The sequence below is a fragment of the Lepidochelys kempii genome, chromosome 6 (genome assembly GCF_965140285.1).
Source record: "Lepidochelys kempii isolate rLepKem1 chromosome 6, rLepKem1.hap1, whole genome shotgun sequence".
In the NCBI taxonomy this organism is placed as follows: Eukaryota; Metazoa; Chordata; order Testudines; family Cheloniidae; genus Lepidochelys; species Lepidochelys kempii.
Genome location: NC_136385.1, coordinates 100717300 through 100735679, shown reverse-complemented (window position 1 = coordinate 100735679; position 18380 = coordinate 100717300). Strand labels below are relative to the sequence as shown.

General features: G+C 43.1%; 1 protein-coding gene across 1 annotated transcript in view; it reads left to right on the top strand.

Annotated features, from left to right (window-relative positions):
- The window catches only part of EML5 (EMAP like 5), a 301798-nt gene that overhangs the window by 147408 nt on the left and 136010 nt on the right, over positions 1-18380 (top strand). The window contains exons 14-15 of the mRNA XM_073349376.2: positions 1493-1679; positions 5123-5228. Of these exons, the coding sequence (XP_073205477.1) occupies positions 1493-1679; positions 5123-5228 (293 nt within the window). The remainder of the gene's footprint in view (positions 1-1492; positions 1680-5122; positions 5229-18380) is intronic.

The following is an 18380-nucleotide window of genomic DNA, read 5'->3' as shown; positions in this document are numbered from 1 at the left end:
CCTCTGGGAGGAGCCAGCCATCAGATTGGTGATGGCAAAAGGATCTCTGACATTGGGAAGAAGCCAGCCAGTAGATGTTTTGGGGTTCTGATGGCACAATAAATCCTTCATGTCATTTTTCAGTATGTACTTACAGTAAAGGTATTTTTATTTCTGATCATGACACAGATATACTGCCTGGAGTCATCATAATATCTTGTTCTGTGATCCTCTTAGATTTCACAGACTAAGTAGGTTTTGGCTCACTACTTGAATGATAGACTCCAAGAAACTCCTTGATACCGCAAGAAGTAACTCAGGTACTGCAACTCCTCAGTACTGCATGAATCAGTAGGTGGCACTTTGGTTGACTACTGGCTCAAAACAATACTCCAGCATTGTGGTAATGGAGCCCTTTGCCGCTAGAGTATTGTTTTGACCCAGAAGTAAACCAAAGTACCACCTACTGAATCATGAGCTACACTCAAAACCAAAGACTAGCGCTAAATAAAACCAGAATTTCTGTCCTGTAAGAAATTCTAATATTTCAATGTTTGTTTCTGTGTCAAATCAGGACAAAAAAATTGAAATATCCAAATCTTTGAAAGAAAAGTTCCAAAGATTTAGATTTTGAGATGGCAAAATTATTTGTTTTGACAAGTTCATTGAAACTAAATGCTTTATTTTGAGTCTTTTGGACAACTGCATCTGCCTGTGGTGCTGCATTTCCTTCTGGGAGTTGTATTTTGGGTGCCTCATGCTTTCATTTTCCCTTATCAACTGGACTGCATCTCCCATGATGCATCCACAGTCACATGACTCCCAGGATGCACCACACAGTTGGATCAAAAGAGAAACTATGGTGCGTCAAGAGAGATGAAGTCCAGCCCCAGACTCTAGCCTTTAAGACAGAATGAAGCATGAAGCACTGGAGTAGCACAGGCAGATGTAGTTGAACACTAAACTGACTCAAAACAAAATCTTTTAGTTCAGTTCAACAAACTGAAATGTTTTGATCTGGGTTGAACCAACCTGAAATAAAATGCATTTTCCACTGAAAAATCATTTTGACTGAAAACTCCTGACCAAATTCACCCAGGATCCTAGCCACTTGTGATGTAGAAAGAAAATGTTAAGCCTGGTATTCTGGACAAATTCCAACCTGTACAACTGCATGCAATCTACCTAAAGTCCCCCTGCAGTTTCATTTGGAAAAAAATATTAGTCTTTACTTCCTGTTCTAAACTTCTTTTGAAGCATTACTGTTAAAAAACAATCTCTTTCAAGTTAGGGGTAGATGTAATGATCTTTGCATATTAATTGAAGTTTGTAAAGTAGTATTCTTTGGAAATAGAGATATGAATCATTTTTAATACTCCTGTGTAGTACTTGGTAAATCATTTGTAAGGTGTTACTTAATTTAAGAATTGAATGTGTCCTGATTGTTTTTATATCGTTAACTACTTAGCATCTATGCTTGTGATCTTGATCTAAAAACTATTTTTTTAATTAGTTACAGAGGTTATGATTGTCGGAGTAATCTATTTTACACTCAGACTGGTGAAATTGTATACCATGTTGCAGCAGTGGGCGTAGTATACAATCGGCAGCAGAACACACAGCGCTTTTATCTGGGTCATGATGATGACATTCTTTGCCTTGCTATTCATCCCTTAAAGGACTACGTGGCAACAGGCCAGGTAGGATAAATGTTTATATGCATTAGAAATTTGAAGTTACAGTACTTTAGTGAATTTACACATGCATATTTAGGATTTTGCAGTCTACAAATATGCAGGTAAATTTTTGAAATTGTGTTGGGGACAGAGAGAGGTCTAAAAATTGAGAACCTCAGCTTTTTTCTAGGGCTGTCAAGTGATTAAAAAAATTAATTGTGATTAATCACACTGGTAAACAATAATAGAATACCATTTATTTAAAATTTTTTGGATATTTTCTACATTTTCAAATATATTGATTTCAGTTACACAACACCATACATAGAGTACAGTGCTCTCTATATTTGCACTGTAAAAAACAAAAGAAATAGTATATTTCAATTCACCTAATACAAGTACTGTAGTGCAATTGCTTTGTCATGAAAGTTGAACTTGCAAATGTAGAATTATGTACAAAAAATAACTGCATTCAAAAATAAAACAATGTAAAACTTTGGAGCCTACAAGTCCACTCAGTCCTACTTCTTGTTCAGCCAATCATTCAGACAAACAAGTTTGGTTACAATTTGCACAAGATAATGCTGCCCACGTCTTGTTTACAATGTCAACTGAAAGTGAGAACAGGTGTTCGCATGGCACTGTCGTAGCTGGCATACAAGATATTTACATGCCAGATGCGCTAAAGATTCATATGTCCCTTCATGCTTCAACCACCATTCGAGAAGACATGCGTCCATGCTGATGGTGGGTTCTGCTCGATAACGATCCAAAGCAGAGAGGACCAACGCATGTTCATTTTCATCATTTGAGTCAGATTCCAACAGCAGAAGGTTGATTTTCTTTCTTGGTGGTTCGGGTTCTGTAGTTTCTGCATGGGAGTGTTGTTCTTTTAAGACTTCTGAAAGCATGCTCTACTCCTCATCCTGCTCAGATTTTGGAAGGCACTTAAGATTCTTAAGCGTTGGGTTGAGTGCTGTATCCTTAGAAATCTCACATTTGACAAAACGCAAAGACAGTACCAATCTGCTGTGAAAGTGTTCTTAAAACGAACATATACTAGGTCATCATCTGAGACTGCTATAACATGAAGTATATAGCAGAATGTGGGTAAAACAGAACGGAGGCATACAGTTCTTCCCCAAGGAGTTCAGTCACCAATTTAATTAACGCATTATTTTTTTAAAGAGCATCATCAACATGGAAGCATGTCCTCTGGAATGGTGGCCGAAGCATGAAGGGGCATATGAATGTTGAGCATATCTGGCACATAAATACCTTGCAATGCCAGCTACAAAAGTGCCATGCAAACACCTGTTCTCACTTTCAGGTGACACTGTAAATATGAAGTAGTGAGCAGGCCCCTGTAAATGTAAACAAACTTGTTTGTCTTAGCAATTGGCTGAACAAGAAGTAGGATTGAATGGACTTGTAGGCTCTAAAGTTTTACATTGTTTTGTTTCTGAGTGCAGTTTTGTAACAAAAAATCTACATTTGTAAGTTACACTGTCACGATAAAGAGATTGTACTACAGTTTACTTGTATGAAGTGAATTGAAAAATACTCTTTCTTTTGTTTATCATTTTTACAGTTCAAATATTTGTAATAAAAATAACATAAAGTGAGCACTGTACACTTTTTCTATTCTGTGTTGTAATAGAAATCAATATATTTGAAAATGTTGAAAAACATCCAAAAATATGTAATTCATTTCAATTGGTATTCTGTTGTTTAACAGTGCGATTAATCGCGATTAATTTTTTTAATCGCAGTTACTTTTTTTAATTAATCACGAGTTAACTGCGATTAATCCACAGCCCTACTTCTTTCCAGTTAGATATATTTCATCAATTTTGGCAACTGAGTGAGTTTATAACTGATTAACTCTCAAATGAGCATGAATACATTTACATTTTTATTTTATTTTTTAAAAATCAACATTATATTGTGTTGCCACTGTAAGATAACATATAGAAAAAAACTGAATACAAATAACATTTTTACAATGTTAAAGGTAGCTGCCAAAAGCAAATTTTCTCATACTCTGGATTTCCAGTTTAGACTGTTTTATATTATCATCTGTCTGAATTCTTTATGTATGCTCAAAATCTCAGTGCTGTTATTGTTTACAATAAGATGCTATTTTATCAATCTACAGACAGTACATACCTTTAGTACTTTTCACAGGCATCCTTTTCTGATAAACATCTTTTTTCAAATGCTTTGTTCTCACGTCAAGAATTTATGGCTTGATCTTGAGAGAATATTTTGAGTTTTAATTAGTGAACTCAGAGTCTAAGAAACTGTTGGTATAGATAAAGACAAATGATTATTAACTAGACAGCTCACCAAATTCTCAGTAAAGAATTTACCCTTACATTGGTAATACTTTTTGTCCAGAATTTACAAATATGTTTGAGATTAATGCAAACAATTTGGCCTAGTCAGAGATTTTTGATTATACAGTAAACCGCTTTGTTTTATATAGTACACGTTTTTAAAGGTGAAAATATTTGAATAAAAATGTACCTAAGATATAGTAGATTCTAAAATATGTATTAAAACAACGTTAAGATTGTAAAGTCAGGCACTAAATTAAGAAATGTTATAATTAAGGTTGCCCATAAAATGTTGATTCAGCCCCCCCCCCCCCCGGTATGCGCATTAGGATAAGCTTGCCTGACATCATGTAGTAAATATGTGGCAGAACCAAGTAGAACCCTAGGGACCAGTCTGGTGCCTTAAACCAGATTGGAATGCCCTTTGTCTTTCTGCAGCTGTCTGCCTCGTTCACTGCCATTTTGTGTATTGAATGAGGCACAGATACTGTAGAACAAATAGTAAGTGATCAGATAACTAAAGACTAGTAATGCCTGCATGCTCAACATAGCTAAAGGAAAATATTCTTGACACCAAGAGACTATTATCCTAAATTTGAGTCATCTGCATTGCTGCAAACTTACTGAAAGTAATAGAATTGCATAGGTATCACATAATTTGACCTGCAAAACCTTTATTACTGGTAATGATGCATGAAAAGGAAAGAAGTTATGTTGGCTCTCGAGCGTAGAGTAGTTTACAAGCTAGTAGTTTTATTTGTAAACTGAAAACAACTGACATAGAAATAACTGAGACAATAAACATGCAACCCTCCCACAATATACTCTTTTCAGTGTAGAATTCCATTATAAGGTTAGTTAATTGTAGGTAATTTTTTCAAGTTCTTCCTTAGGGCCAGCCATGGGAGTGACAGGTGCGAGGCAGGAGGGAGAATTTTCATGTTGATACTTTAGGACTACAATAATATTTGGTATTTTTATAGACAAGGTGGGAGGGAGAAGTACATCATCACTTTAATTTTTTCAGTTTATTTACTGATGTAATTAAAATTTTAAGGTAAAATTATTATTTTGAGCAAAAATACAAAATATGATACAAAAGAATGCCTAAAATCCTTTATATTTTAGGTTGGTCGAGATTCCTCAATACACATTTGGGATACAGAGACAATCAAACCACTGTCAGTATTAAAGGGCTATCACCAGTATGGCGTTTGTGCTGTTGATTTTTCAGGTAAAATATATTAAAAATATATATATATATATATATACATATTTCATCTTGCTTTTTTGTTTGAAGGTATACTGCAAGTCAATTTGTAAGTGTGATCTCCTCTTCGTGCTTAGATATGGACCACGTTCAAGTTTTGCAGTTAAAAATGCTTTCTAGTGATCACCCTGAAATGACACACATTCTCTAATAATAAATATTCTCTGTAGGAAGCTACTGTTCAATTTCACACATCTGGAATGAGATCAAAGAGCATGTTCTCCAAATCAAAAGAGCTGGAATGAATCACTTTAATAATAACTAGTCCTTTCCTTGTCACAAGCAGTGCCACAAATCCTAGGCCTTGTTTGCACTACTAAGTTTTGTTGATAAAAGTGATGTCAGTACTCAAAAATCGGCTTAATAAAAATTGGAATGTCATGTTCATACTTGCTCTCTTTGTCGGCAGAGCGTGCCCACAATTTGGGCACTATCATCGACAGTGTGAACAATGCACTGTGGGTACCTATCCCACAGTTCAGTTTGGCACCTTCTGTCGCTAGGTGTTGTGGGATGGCAGAGCGGATCGCGGCGCATCTTGGGACCAGGCTCAATGTCCTATAATGCATTGCTTTCAGTCCCAGGACTCCATGGGCTTCCGACTTTCTTTTGTGGCATTTTTCAACAGCCTTCTTTGCTGTGCACCCCAGCATCTTTGTGAGAAAGGATGAATTCTGCAGTGCTATCCTATGCTCTGTTAACTGTCATGAAGACATCACGGATGGCAATGCAGTTAATCACGAAGTTCCTAAGTGAAGAAGATTCCCAGTCGCCTGACATGCTGTGGGATGTGGATAGGAGCAACTTTAGATTGCTTTTGGCATTCACAGAACAGCTACAGAGAGTGGACTGTCGTTTTTGGGCTGATGAAACAAGCACTAAATGGTGGGATCATATTATCGTGCAGGTCTGGGATGACAAGCAATGGCTACAGAGCTTTCGGATTCGGAAAGCCACCTTCCTGGAACTCTGTGAAGAGCTCGCCCCAGCACTGCGGCAAAAGGACACCAGAATGAGAGCTGCCCTATTGGTAGAGAAGTTTGTGGCAATCAATATGTGGAAGCTGGCAACTCTAGACTGCAGCCGGTCAGTTGCAAATCAGTTTGGAGTTGGGAAGTCGACTATTGGGGCTGCGTTAATGCAAGTGTGCAGGGCAATTAATTGCATCCTGCTATGAAGAACTGTGACTCTGGGAAACTTGTGTGAAATAGTGGATGGCTTTGCAGAAATGGGTTTCCCTAACTGTGAACAAAAAAATTTCAAAAACAGATTCTAATGAGAAACTGCAGAACTGGAATTAATTTGCAAACTGGACACCATCAAATTAGGCTTGAACAAAGACTGGAAGTGGATGGGTCATTACACAAACTAAAAACTATTTCCTGATGCTAATTTTTCCCCCTACTGTTACTTACACCTTCTTGTCAACTGTTTTGAAATGGGCCATCCTGATTATCACTACAAAAGTTTTTTTTCTCCTGCTGATAATAGCCCACCTTAATTGATTTATCTCATTAGAGTTGGTATGGCAATCCCCATCTTTTCATGTTCTCTGTGTGTGTGTATATATATATATATATCTTCCTACTGTATTTTCCATTCCATGCATCTGATGAAGTGGGTTTTAGCCCACAAAAGCTTATGCCCAAATAAATTTGTTAGTCTCTAAGATGCCACAAGTACTCCTCGTTCACATTACATGTAGTTTTCCTAGGAAGTAACAGTGGCATTTGGGGCTTTACATTCCAGCAAGCACATGAATAAACTGCCTGGATATGTGTTGGCAGTGCCTGCTTTCTCAGTTTGTAGAAAACAAACAAAGATGAGTTACCATTCAAAAACTTTGTTGTTATTGCACAAGAAACAGCACACAGAAACACACAAACACACAAAGATACTTGGTGGGAAAGGAGGTACCAGGAAAGGGCAGACTTTCAGAGCTGTGTGGAGGTCCAGCTATCATTACGAAAGTTGTCTGAAGGGGTGGAGTGAAGAGGAAACCTAGAAGTCCAAGAAAGTGGAAAGGACTGTGCAGGCGGAGTTTTGGGGTAGGGGACATGGAAAAGAATTCTGAATGTGCTGCAGGGGAGGGCAGGCATGGATCCGCTCAGTCTGCAGCATTATTAAGGACTTCAGCGTTTGCGTTTGCTCCTCCATTACTTGAATCACCTGCTCAGTAGTGTCCTTAACAAACTCCTGATTTCCTTTTCTCTCCTGCCTTTCGGCTTCCCAGTAGTCCTTGCATTCCCTTTTCTCTGCATTGGAGGAGTGCAGTACCTGCTAGAACATGTCTTCTTTGCTCTTTCTTGGGCGCTTTCTTATGTGGCAGAGACGCTTGGCCAGTGTGTGTGGGGTGTTTCTGAAGGCCACATCTGCCGAAGCACAAGGAACAATGCACAGAAGCATCATTGTTAAATTCACTCACGGCATTGAAACATTTCAGTAAAATACACCCTTTGCAACATAACAATCACTTTCTCACTGACCCTTGGCAAGCACACATCTCTGCGAACACCCAAAGCATGGTGAGTGTTGATGAGGGGAAGGGGGCTCTGTATGGGGAAAAGAGCACTCACTCTGCAAGGGTTGTGATGCAGCTAACTAGGGAAAAAATTCTAAAATTCTCCCACACTTTTCCACAAGCAAGGGTCAATCTAGAAGACATCTCACTGCTAAGGGTAAGAAGGGAAATGAAGGTACATCTACTACATTCTTTTGGCTTCCACCCTGCTCCCCATGCTGCTCGCTAGTGTGCTGCTTTGGTCCCCGCACAAATAATTGCCGAATGGCGCAGGAAAGTTTCCTACAATGGGGGAAGGAACAAAGCTGCTCTGACCTGGAACCTTCAGCAGAGAATTACCGAGTACCTCCAGGAAACTTTCCTGGAGATCTCTCTGGAGGATTCCCATGAGATCTCAATGTGCATCAACATCCTGTTCTGCTGTACTGATTAGCTACACAGGGAAATGTCCAGCTCACAGAAACACAGCCAGCCTTAAACATTTCTATACCCTGAACTCTCCTCCACAGTACACAAACCACAGCCACTTACCAGGTGTCTCCTCTCCTGCTTCTTGCTCACTGGAGAGTAACCGCTGAGACTGGCTAGACACCTCTGGAGTGGTGAACAGTTCCTGGCTGCCTGCCCCACCGGGCGACCCCGCCGGGAACTCCACATCATCTAATCAGTGACTTCGTCCTCCAGGTTAGATCCTCTTTCCACCACCTCCCGGCCCGCCGAAGTATCCACAGGGCTTGGCAGTGGAGGTGGGGTCGCCTCCGAGGATAGTGTCCACCTCCTTATAGAATTTCAGGTCTTAGGTGCAGCACTGGAGCAACGGTTTCCCTCCCTCACCTTTTTGGTACGCCTGCCTCAGCTACCTTATCTTTGCTCTGCACTTCAGAATGTCCTGATCGTAGCTCTTTTCACACAAGCCTCGAGGAATGTGCCCGTATGTATCCCAATTCCTACGGCTCAAGCACAGCTGTGACTGTACAGGTTCCTCTCTCCATATTCTAAGGGGTGGGGCAGATGGTTGTTTACCTGGCTGCAGGGCAGTGGAGTTCAAACTGCTGACCAGAGCAGTCACAGTGGGCAATGTGGGACACCTCCTGGAGGCCAATTAAAGCAATAAAATCAGGTGTAGTGTCTACACTGGCACTTTGTCGACAAAAATTTAGAGGAAAAAGATTTATGTCTCTCGGGGTGGTTGTATTTTGTCACCAAAACGGAGCATTTTTGCCAACAAAAGTTGCATCACATTCACTGTTTTGTTGACAAAAGCTGCCTTTTGTTGACAAACCTTGGTAGTGTAGACAAGGCCTTAAACAATGAGTCTGCAATGCCTCCTTGGAACTTTAGAGGAAGACCAATCCTGAGAGCCACTGCTACAGGCTAGGCTCTGCCAGTAAAGGACCTTCAATGTTGTTCTTCCTCTAAAAACTGTCAGAAGGACAAAACTTTCTATGCGAGCATTCATGTCTTTTATTTTAATTCCCCAAAAATTTACTTCAGAAAATCCACTGCAAAGACTCCTTGAGGCTTCTAAAAGAATTTGGCGTCCCAAACTATTGTTTTTAATTGAGCCTTTGAAGAGTTTAAGCCTTTTAGTGCTGCTTTTGGAAGTTGTTATTAATGAATAATATACATTAAACACAAATCTTTAAATGTAAAATCTGTTTTTATTCATTTTTTCTCTTTACTAATTTTTCTTATCATGATGTTTCTTATCATGTTTTGGATTCTTTAGTATCTGCTCTGGGAAAATAAACATAAAACCTCTTTGGTAACCAAGTAATAAAATTAATCCATTCTTTGGCATTTCAGTTCATTCTTTAGGAGCAAAGTTGAGCTATCTCAAACTGCAATAAACAAAAATTATAAACTCTGATGTGAGACCATCAGCAAAAATCAGTTAGTTTTAATAAAATATTGAGCTCCTCCAGGTTCCAACAAAACACCTGTTTGCTTCTGCTAAAGATGAAATTCGTACAGAACAGTTTTTAAAATTTGCATTGTTTTGACTATTGTCTTCATGGCTAGAACTCTTTCTGTTTGTCAGTTCTCTGGCTTAATCAGTCATTGGGTAAATATTAGCAACATTGCATGTTAGCAGCTATTTTAACAGGTTGTATCTTAGAAAGATGAGTTGAAGGCTAGATTCTATCTTTTCTTGCACAGGAGGAAGTGCAGCAATTGACATACTGGACTAGACCACTGGCTCATCTAGTCCTGTATTCACTCTCTGATCGTGGCCGCTCTCACTGTTTCAGAGAGAGGTGCAGAACACCTCTTTTATCTGCTTCTTTCAGAGGTACTTCTGCACATTCTAATACAGGGCCTCTTTGTGTATATAATGTCCTTTCTCAGCCACTCTGCAAAGCCAGTACCCTCTGCATATTCATATTCTTCCTAAAGACCCTCTTATATCATGATGCATACAAGAAATGAACTGACCGACTATGCATAGTGTGTGAGCATTTTGAAATTATCTATTTAGCTTTTAAAAAACCAAAACAGTATATTATTTATCATACCCAGTTACCTCCATCTCTGTTTTATTTGTTTTTATTTGTTTGTGTGTTTGTTTTTTAATGCAAACTCTTGGAAAGTACATAGTACATGATGTTCACTGCCAGCAGAAAAATTAAACAATACTAATAATTCTGTAGTGGAAATTGATATGAGAGGCTAAAACTTTTTGAATTCTTCTAAGTTCTTGTCTTCAATTATAAATTGTGGCAATGAGTTCCATAGGCTAATCATACATTCTTATTTAACTCTATCATGTCCTCTTTTATTTGTTTCTTCTCTAAAATGAAGAAGCTCAGAGCTCCACCCTCATGGGTAATCTTGTACACTGTTTAACCCTTCCGGAACATATAACAGTTATGACAAGGAATCCAGAGGCTTTGCAAAGTAAATCCCTTAAACATATACACACATTTTATTCATAGAGAAAGCATCCAGACTTACAGATCCATGCAAAAATAACAAAATCTGCACAGAATAACTGTCCCTTCAGTGTCCTCACCACTAAAAGAGCCCATTTGGGTTTTAGTCAGTCTTTGCAGGGTCCCCAGACTCTCCTCACCTCCTGGTAAACCTCCAGGTCCATTTCTCTGCCCCTGCAACAAGCTCTCCTTAGTTTGTTCAGGTCTAGCAGTCAAAAGATTCCCTCTAGCTCAGAATGCATGTCTCTGTTTCCTGAAACCTTCCAGAGTTTGAGTTTTTAAAAGCCAGTTCTTATACTTTGTTACTTTATTTCTCCTTTACTGCTGGGGTATTTCCACTGATCCAACAAGGGCCCCAGACAACCTGGGAAGAAGAGCCAGTTTTCTTCATCTTGGCCAATCTGTTTAGCATATCCATTATATTGCCAAGGCAAAGTCATTCCATATTAATGATTTTTTGGATTGTCTTGTAGTTGTTTCCAGATGTGACAGCCTCCCTGTTAGCAAATGGCTAATTTTGTACACATTGAGAATTAGAGTTATACATAGAGTTCATAAAACCAGTCAAAATTCATGAGATATACATAGATTTCCCAAACCATCACAACGAGCAACAAGTCCAATAAGCAGATGGTGAAGAACTTGTTATTCTTTTTCGAGTGCTCGTTCATGCGATTCCATTCTAAGTGCGTGCTTGCCCACATGCACAGTTGTCGGAATTTTTTGCCTTAGCGGTATCCATAGGGCCGGCTCTGGCGCCCTCTAGAGTGCTGTGCTCATATACCGGTATATGAGGTGCCACTGGCCCTACGCCTTCTCAATTCCTTCTTATCGCCCATGATGATTGGTCGGAGCGCCTTCCTCTTGCCTCGCAGGTGGATAGTGGTTTCTAACAGCCTATTGACTGTCTCTTTCTATATAGTTGTTAGTACTTAGTTAGTGATTAAGTGTTAAGTGTTAGTGAGTTAGAGTTCCAGCAGGGACTTTGCCCCGAAGCGGGGCATGCCCTGGTCTCTGGGCTTCAAACCCTGTTCAACTTGCAACAGGCCTATGCCTGTTAGTGACCCCCATAGCAGCTGCTTAAAGTGCTGCTTAAAGTGCTTCACACATAAAGGAGAAGTGCAGAATCTGTGAGAACTTTCGGCCCAGGACTCAAAAAGAGCGGGACATTTGCCTAAAGGCCCTCCTCATGAAGGCTGCACTTCGCCTAGTGTCGGAACCCTCCCACTCCTGAGTGCCCCGCTAGCTCCGAGTTCTGCCCGACACCATTTCCCCTCGCTGGTACCCAAGAAACGCCAGAAAAATGAGCGTGGCTCCTTGGCACAGAGTAAAGAGGGGAAGAGGGAGTTGGGCAAAGGACCAATTTCAGGCCTCACGGTCACCCTGGAGCTCCAAGGGGACATCTCTCCAGCTGGACACCCCCAGCCCGTCCAGGGATCCACCTCCGACTCCTGGGCATGGTTGGGGACCCCAGCACCTCTTAGTGTCTTTGATGCCCAAGACCTTCCAGGTGGCTAGGGACCTAATCACCCTTCTGGTACTGCCCACGCTGTGTCCTGCAACAGATTCGACTAAGGCTCCCCAATCCAAGGGCAAGCCAACCATGGAACTACTTCTAAGGGCAGTGGGGTATCGTCAGTCCCCAGAGCAGAAGCGTCCATTCCCCGACTCTGCAACCACGACTCCCAGCTCTGGAACCTCGGTCTCCGGCTAGATGGCCCAGATCCCCGGCACTGTGCCCGCGGTCTCCTGCATCAAGGCACCGGTCTCTGAATTCCTGGTACCGACCCACCTCCCATCAGCTGACACCCCAGCATAGGTCTCAGTCCCCTAGATGGTCTTCAATACATCAGTCTCCGCCGGTGCGAGACCACTCGCTGCCACAGCACTGGTCCCTGTCTCCCCAGCACCGTTCCCCAGAGAGGCATTTGTCACTGACTTCCAGGCACTGGTCCTCCACTCTTAGAGTGAGCCGCCAGATGCAAGCCTCTCAGCCCCACCTTGGTCTTAGAATCATAGAATATCAGGGTTGGAAGGGACTTCAGGAGGTCATCTAGTCCAACCCCTTGCTCAAAGCAGGACCAATCCCCAACTAAATCATCCCAACCAGGGCTTTGTCAAGCCTGACCTTAAAAACCTCTAAGGAAGGAGATTCCACCACCTCCCTAGATAACGCATTCCAGTGTTTCACCACCCTCCTAGTGAAAAAGTTTTTCCTAATATCCAACCTAAACCTCCTACATTTCAACTTGAAACCATTACTCCTTATTCTGTCATCTGCTACCACTGAGAACAGTCTAGATCCATCCTCTTTGGAACCCCCTTTCAGGTAGTTAAAAGCAGCTATCAAATCCCCCCTCATTCTTCTCTTCCGCAGACTAAACAATCCCAGTTCCCTCAGCCTCTCCTTATAGATCATGTGCTGCAGCCCCATAATCATTTTTGTTGCCCTCCACTGGACTCTTTCCAATTTTTCCACATCCTTCTTGTAGTGTGGGGCCCAAACTGGACACAGTACTCCAGATGAAGCCTCACCAACGCCGAATAGAGGGGAACAATCATGTCCCTCGATCTGCTGGCAATGCTCCTACTTAAACAACCCAAAATGCTATTAGCCTTCTTGGCAACAAGGGCACACTGTTGATTCATGTCCAGCTTCTCGTCCACTGTAACCCCTAGGTCTTTTTCTGTAGAATCACTACCTAGCCATTCGGTCCCTAGTCTGTAGCAGTGCATGGGGTTCTTCCGTTCTAAGTGCAGGACTCTGCACTTGTCCTTGTTGAACCTCATCAGATTTCTTTTGGCCCAATCCTCTAATTTTTCTGGGTCCCTCTGTATCCTATCCCTACCCTCCAGCATATTTACCACTCCTCCCAGTTTAGTGTCATCTGTAAACTTGCTGAGGGTGCAGTCCATGCCATCCTCCAGATCATTAATGAAGATATTGAACAAAACCAGCCCCAGGACCAACCTTGGGGCACTCCGCTTGATACTGGCTGCCAACTAGACATGGAGCCATTGATCACTACCCATTGAGCCTGACGATCTACGTAGCTTTCTATCCACCTTATAGTCCATTTATCCAGTCCATACTTCTTTAACTTGCTGGCAAGAATACTGTGAGAGACCGTATCAAAAGCTTTGCTAAAGTCAAGGAATAACATGTCCACTCCTTTCCCCTCATCCACAGAGCCAGTTATCTCGTCATAGAAGGCAAATAGATTAGTCAGGCATGACTTGCCCTTGGTGAATCCATGCTGACTGTTCCTGATCACTTTTCTCTCCTCTAAGTGCTTCAGAATTGATTCCTTGAGGACGTGCTCCATGATTTTTCCAGGGACTGAGGTGAGGCTGACTGGCCTGTAGTTCCCAGGATCCTCCTTCTTCCCTTCTTTAAAGATGGGCACTACATTAGCCTTTTTCCAGTCATCCGGGACTTCCCCTGATCGCCATGAGTTTTTAAAGATAATGGCCAATAGCTCTGCAATTACATCCGCCAACTCCTTTAGCACTCTTGGATGCAGTGCATCCGGCCCCATGGACTTGTGGTCATCCAGCTTTTCTAAATAATCCTGAACCACTTCTTTCTCCACAGAGGGCTGGTTACCTCCTCCCCATACTGTGCTGCCCAGTGCAGTAATCTGGGAGCTGACCTTGTTCAGGAAGACAGAGGCAAAAAAAGCATTGAGTACATTAGCTTTTTCCACATTCTCTGTCACTAGGTTGCCTCCCCCATTAGTAAGGGGCCCATACTTTCCTTGACCACCTTCTTCTTGCTAACATACCTGAAGAAACCCTTCTTGTTGCTCTTAACATCCTTTGCTTGCTGCAACTCCAAGTGTGATTTGGCCTTCCTGATTTCACTCCTGCATGCCTGAGCAATATTTTTATACTCCTCCCTGGTCATTTGTCCAATCTTCCACTTCTTGTAAGTTTCTATTTTGTGTTTAAGATCAGCAAGGATTTCACAGTTAAGCCAAGCTGGTCGCCTGTGATATTTAGTATTCTTTCTACACATCGGGTCGGTTTGTTCCTACAACCTCAACAAGGATTCTTTAAAATACAGCCAGCTCTCGTGGACTCCTTTCCCCCTCATGTTATTCTCCCAGGGGATCCTGCCCATCACTCCCTGAGGGAGTCAGTCTGCTTTTCTGAAGTACAGGGTCCATATTCTGGTCAAGAAGAGCTCTGCCCCTAGTTGGTTCCTCCAGCACTTGCACCAGGAAATTGTCCCCTACACTTTCCAAAAACTTCCTGGATTGTCTGTGCACCGCTGTATTGCTCTCCCAGCAGATATCTGGGTGATTGAAGTCCCCCATGAGAACCAGGGCCTGTGATCTCGTAACTTGTGTTAGTTGCCTGAAGAAAGCCTCGTCCACCTCATCCCCTGGTCTGGTGGTCTATAGCAGACTCCTACCACGACATCACCCTTGTTGCTCATACTTCTAAACTTAATCCAGAGACTCTCAAATTTTCCTGCAGTTTCATACTGGAGCTCTGAGCAGTCATACTGCTCTCTTACATACAATGCAACTCCCCCACCTTTTCTGCCTTGCCTGTCCTTCCTGAACAGTTTATATCCATCCATGACAGTACTCCATTCATGTGTGTTATCCCACCAAGTCTCTGTTACTCCAATCACACCATAATTCCTTGACTGAGCCAGGACTTCCAGTTCTCCCTGCTTGTTTCCCAGGCTTCTTGCATTTGTGTACAGGCACTTAAGATAACTCGCTGATCGTCCTGGTTTCTTAGTATGAGGCAGGAGTCCTCCCCTCTTGCGCTCTCCTGCTCGTGCTTCCTCATGGTATCTCACTGCCCCACTTATTTCAGGGCTTTGGTCTCCTTCCCCCGGTGAACCTAGTTTAAAGCTCTCCTCACTAGGTTAGCCAGCCTGCTTATGAAGATGCGTTTCCCTCTCTTCCTTAGGTGGAGCCCGTCTCTACCTAGCAATCCTTCTTCTTGGAACACCATCCCATGGTCAAAGAATCCAAAGCCTTCTGTCCAACGCTATCTGCGTAGCCAGGTCCCTGGAAGGTGACTGGTCTGAGGTGGGAGGTTAGCCCCTCACCAAGGAAGCACTGATCTCTTTCGGTTCCAGAGACCAGCGCAGCACTGGCTGTGGCTGCGTGGCAGCAGGTCCAATGGTCCTATTGGAACCTGTGGGGCATGCCAATGATTCTGGTGCCATATTCGCACAACTTCTCCCTGGCTGCTTTGGACAAGCAACCACCGGTACCGGGCTTGGAACACAGAGCAGACTCCAATGCAGGCGGGGTTGGAGGATCAGGTGCCAATGCCAAGGGAGCCCTCCCCAGTGGGGGAAAGTGCTCTGGCCCTGGTGCTGTCGTCATCAGAGGCCCCTCACACACCAGCCCTACTGATGACTTCAAAAAGCACCAAGCCCTGCTTAAAAGGGTGGCTTTTAACCAGGGCTTGGAAGCCAAGGAACTGGCAGAACAGTCAGATGCCCTTTTCGACATGCTAACAGCGGCAACCCTGGCACGGCTTGGGCTGCTGGTCCATGAGGGTGTTCTAAAGATGGCTAAGGTACTGTGACAAACCCCTTTATCCATTCCTCTCACCTCCAAACTGGCCGAAAGGAAATGTTATGTTCCTGCTCAGGGGTTTGAATATCTCTACACACCCCTTCTCTGGCTGTGGGACTTCTATGTGCAGCATGCCATTTATCTCTGTGGCCTCGCACCTTCCAGGTACCAGGAACGTGTTAGCGGATTGCCTCAGCAGGATCTTCTCATCTCGCCACAAGAGGTCACTCCATCCGGAAGTGGTCAGCTTGATCTTCCAGAGGTCTGGGACTCCTCAGGTGGACTTATTCACTTCCAGGCAGAACAGGAAGTACCCTATTTTCTGCTTGATTCACGGGAACGACAGAAGCTCTCTGTTCAATGCCTTCTTGCTCCCATGGTTGGGGGCGCTGCTATGCGCATTCAGCCAGTGCCTCTAATCCACAGAGTCCTCATGAAAATCAAGCAGGACAAGGTGATAATAATCCTAATAGCTCCTGTCTGGCCTCGCCAGCACTGGTTGGGCACATTGCTAATCCTCTCGATAGCAGCTCTGCTACAGCTTCCACTCAAGCTGGACTTGCTGTCCCAAGACCACGGATGCCTCCTGCACCTGAACCTGGTACCTCTGCACCTGGCGGCCTGGTTGCTGCATGGCTGAATGCGGAAGAACAAGCATGCTTGGCCTGCGTTCAACAGGTCCTCATAGGTAGCAGAAAGCCCTGGAAACAGTTCACATGTTGGGCTTTGGACCAGGGTTTTTGGCCTGACCAGGCCTCTCTCCAGTTGATCCTATACTATCTTCTTCATCACAAGCTCCAGGGCTTGTCTTTCTCAATTATCAAGGTCCACTTGGCAGCTATTTCAGCCTTCCACCCTCCAGCACAAGGCAGTTCGGTCTTTGCACATGACATGCAGGTTCAGTTTTTGAAAAGCCTGGAGCAGTTCTACCCTCAAGTCCGTGTCCCTGTCCCTCCTTGGGACCTGAACCTCATGCTGTCTAGGCTCACAGGTCCACCCTTCAAGCCATTAGCTTCTTGTTCCCTTCTGCTGCTTTCTTGGAAGGTCTCCTTTCTGGTAGTTATAACATCAGCCTGCAGGGTCTCCGAAATTAGAGTTCTCACCTCGGAACCGCTCTATATGGTGTTCTGTAAGGATAAGGTTCAACTGCAACTGCACCGAGCCTTCTTGCCCAAGTTAGTTTCACAGTTTCATACGAACCAGGACATATATTTACCGGTTTTCTTCCCGAAACCTCATAAGTCAGACAAGGAGTGCAGACTACACTCTCTTGATGTTAGGAGAGCGCTGGCTTTTTATATTGAAAGGATTAAACCATTCCAGAAGTCAACGCAGCTCTTTGTTGCAGTGGCAAACAGAATGAAGGGCCTCCCGATTTCTACACAGAGGATTTCATCATGGATCACTGCCTGCATCAAGTTTTGCTATGAGCAGGCAAAGGTACCCTCTTCGGCGATGGTAACTGCTCATTCTGCTACAGTGCAAGCCTCTTCAGCAGCCTCTTGGCCCAGGTGCCAATTTGAGATATCTGCAGGGTCGCTACTTGGTCATCCATTCATATGTTTGTGTTGCATTATTCAACCACCCAGCAGGCCTATGACAATGCCAGCTTTGGTAGAGCAGTGTTACAAGCCGCACAACTGTGAATTCCGAGTCCACTTCCAGGGATACTGCTTGAGAGTCACCTAGAATGGAATTGACATGAGCAAGCACTCGAAGAAGAAAAAAAGGTTACCTGCCTGTAGTAACTGTTCTTCGAGATATGTTGCTCATGTCCATTCCGTTACCTGCCCTCCTACCCCTCTGTTGGAGTTACCAGCAAGAAGGAACTGAGAGGGCATAGGCCCAGTGGTGCCTCACATACCAGCACATGAGTGCGCACTCCAAAGGGCGCCAGAGCCAGCCCTACGGATACCATTAAGGCAAAAAATTCCGACAGCTGTGCACGTGGACATGCACACACCTAGAATGGAATAGACATGAGCAACACATCTCGAAGAACAACAGTTGCAAAAGGTAGGTAACCATTTTTTACCGGGAAGTAGCAAATTTCACTTTTTAATGCACTTTATAAATCTTTAAGCTGAGGAAGCAATAGAAGCATCAGCTGTAA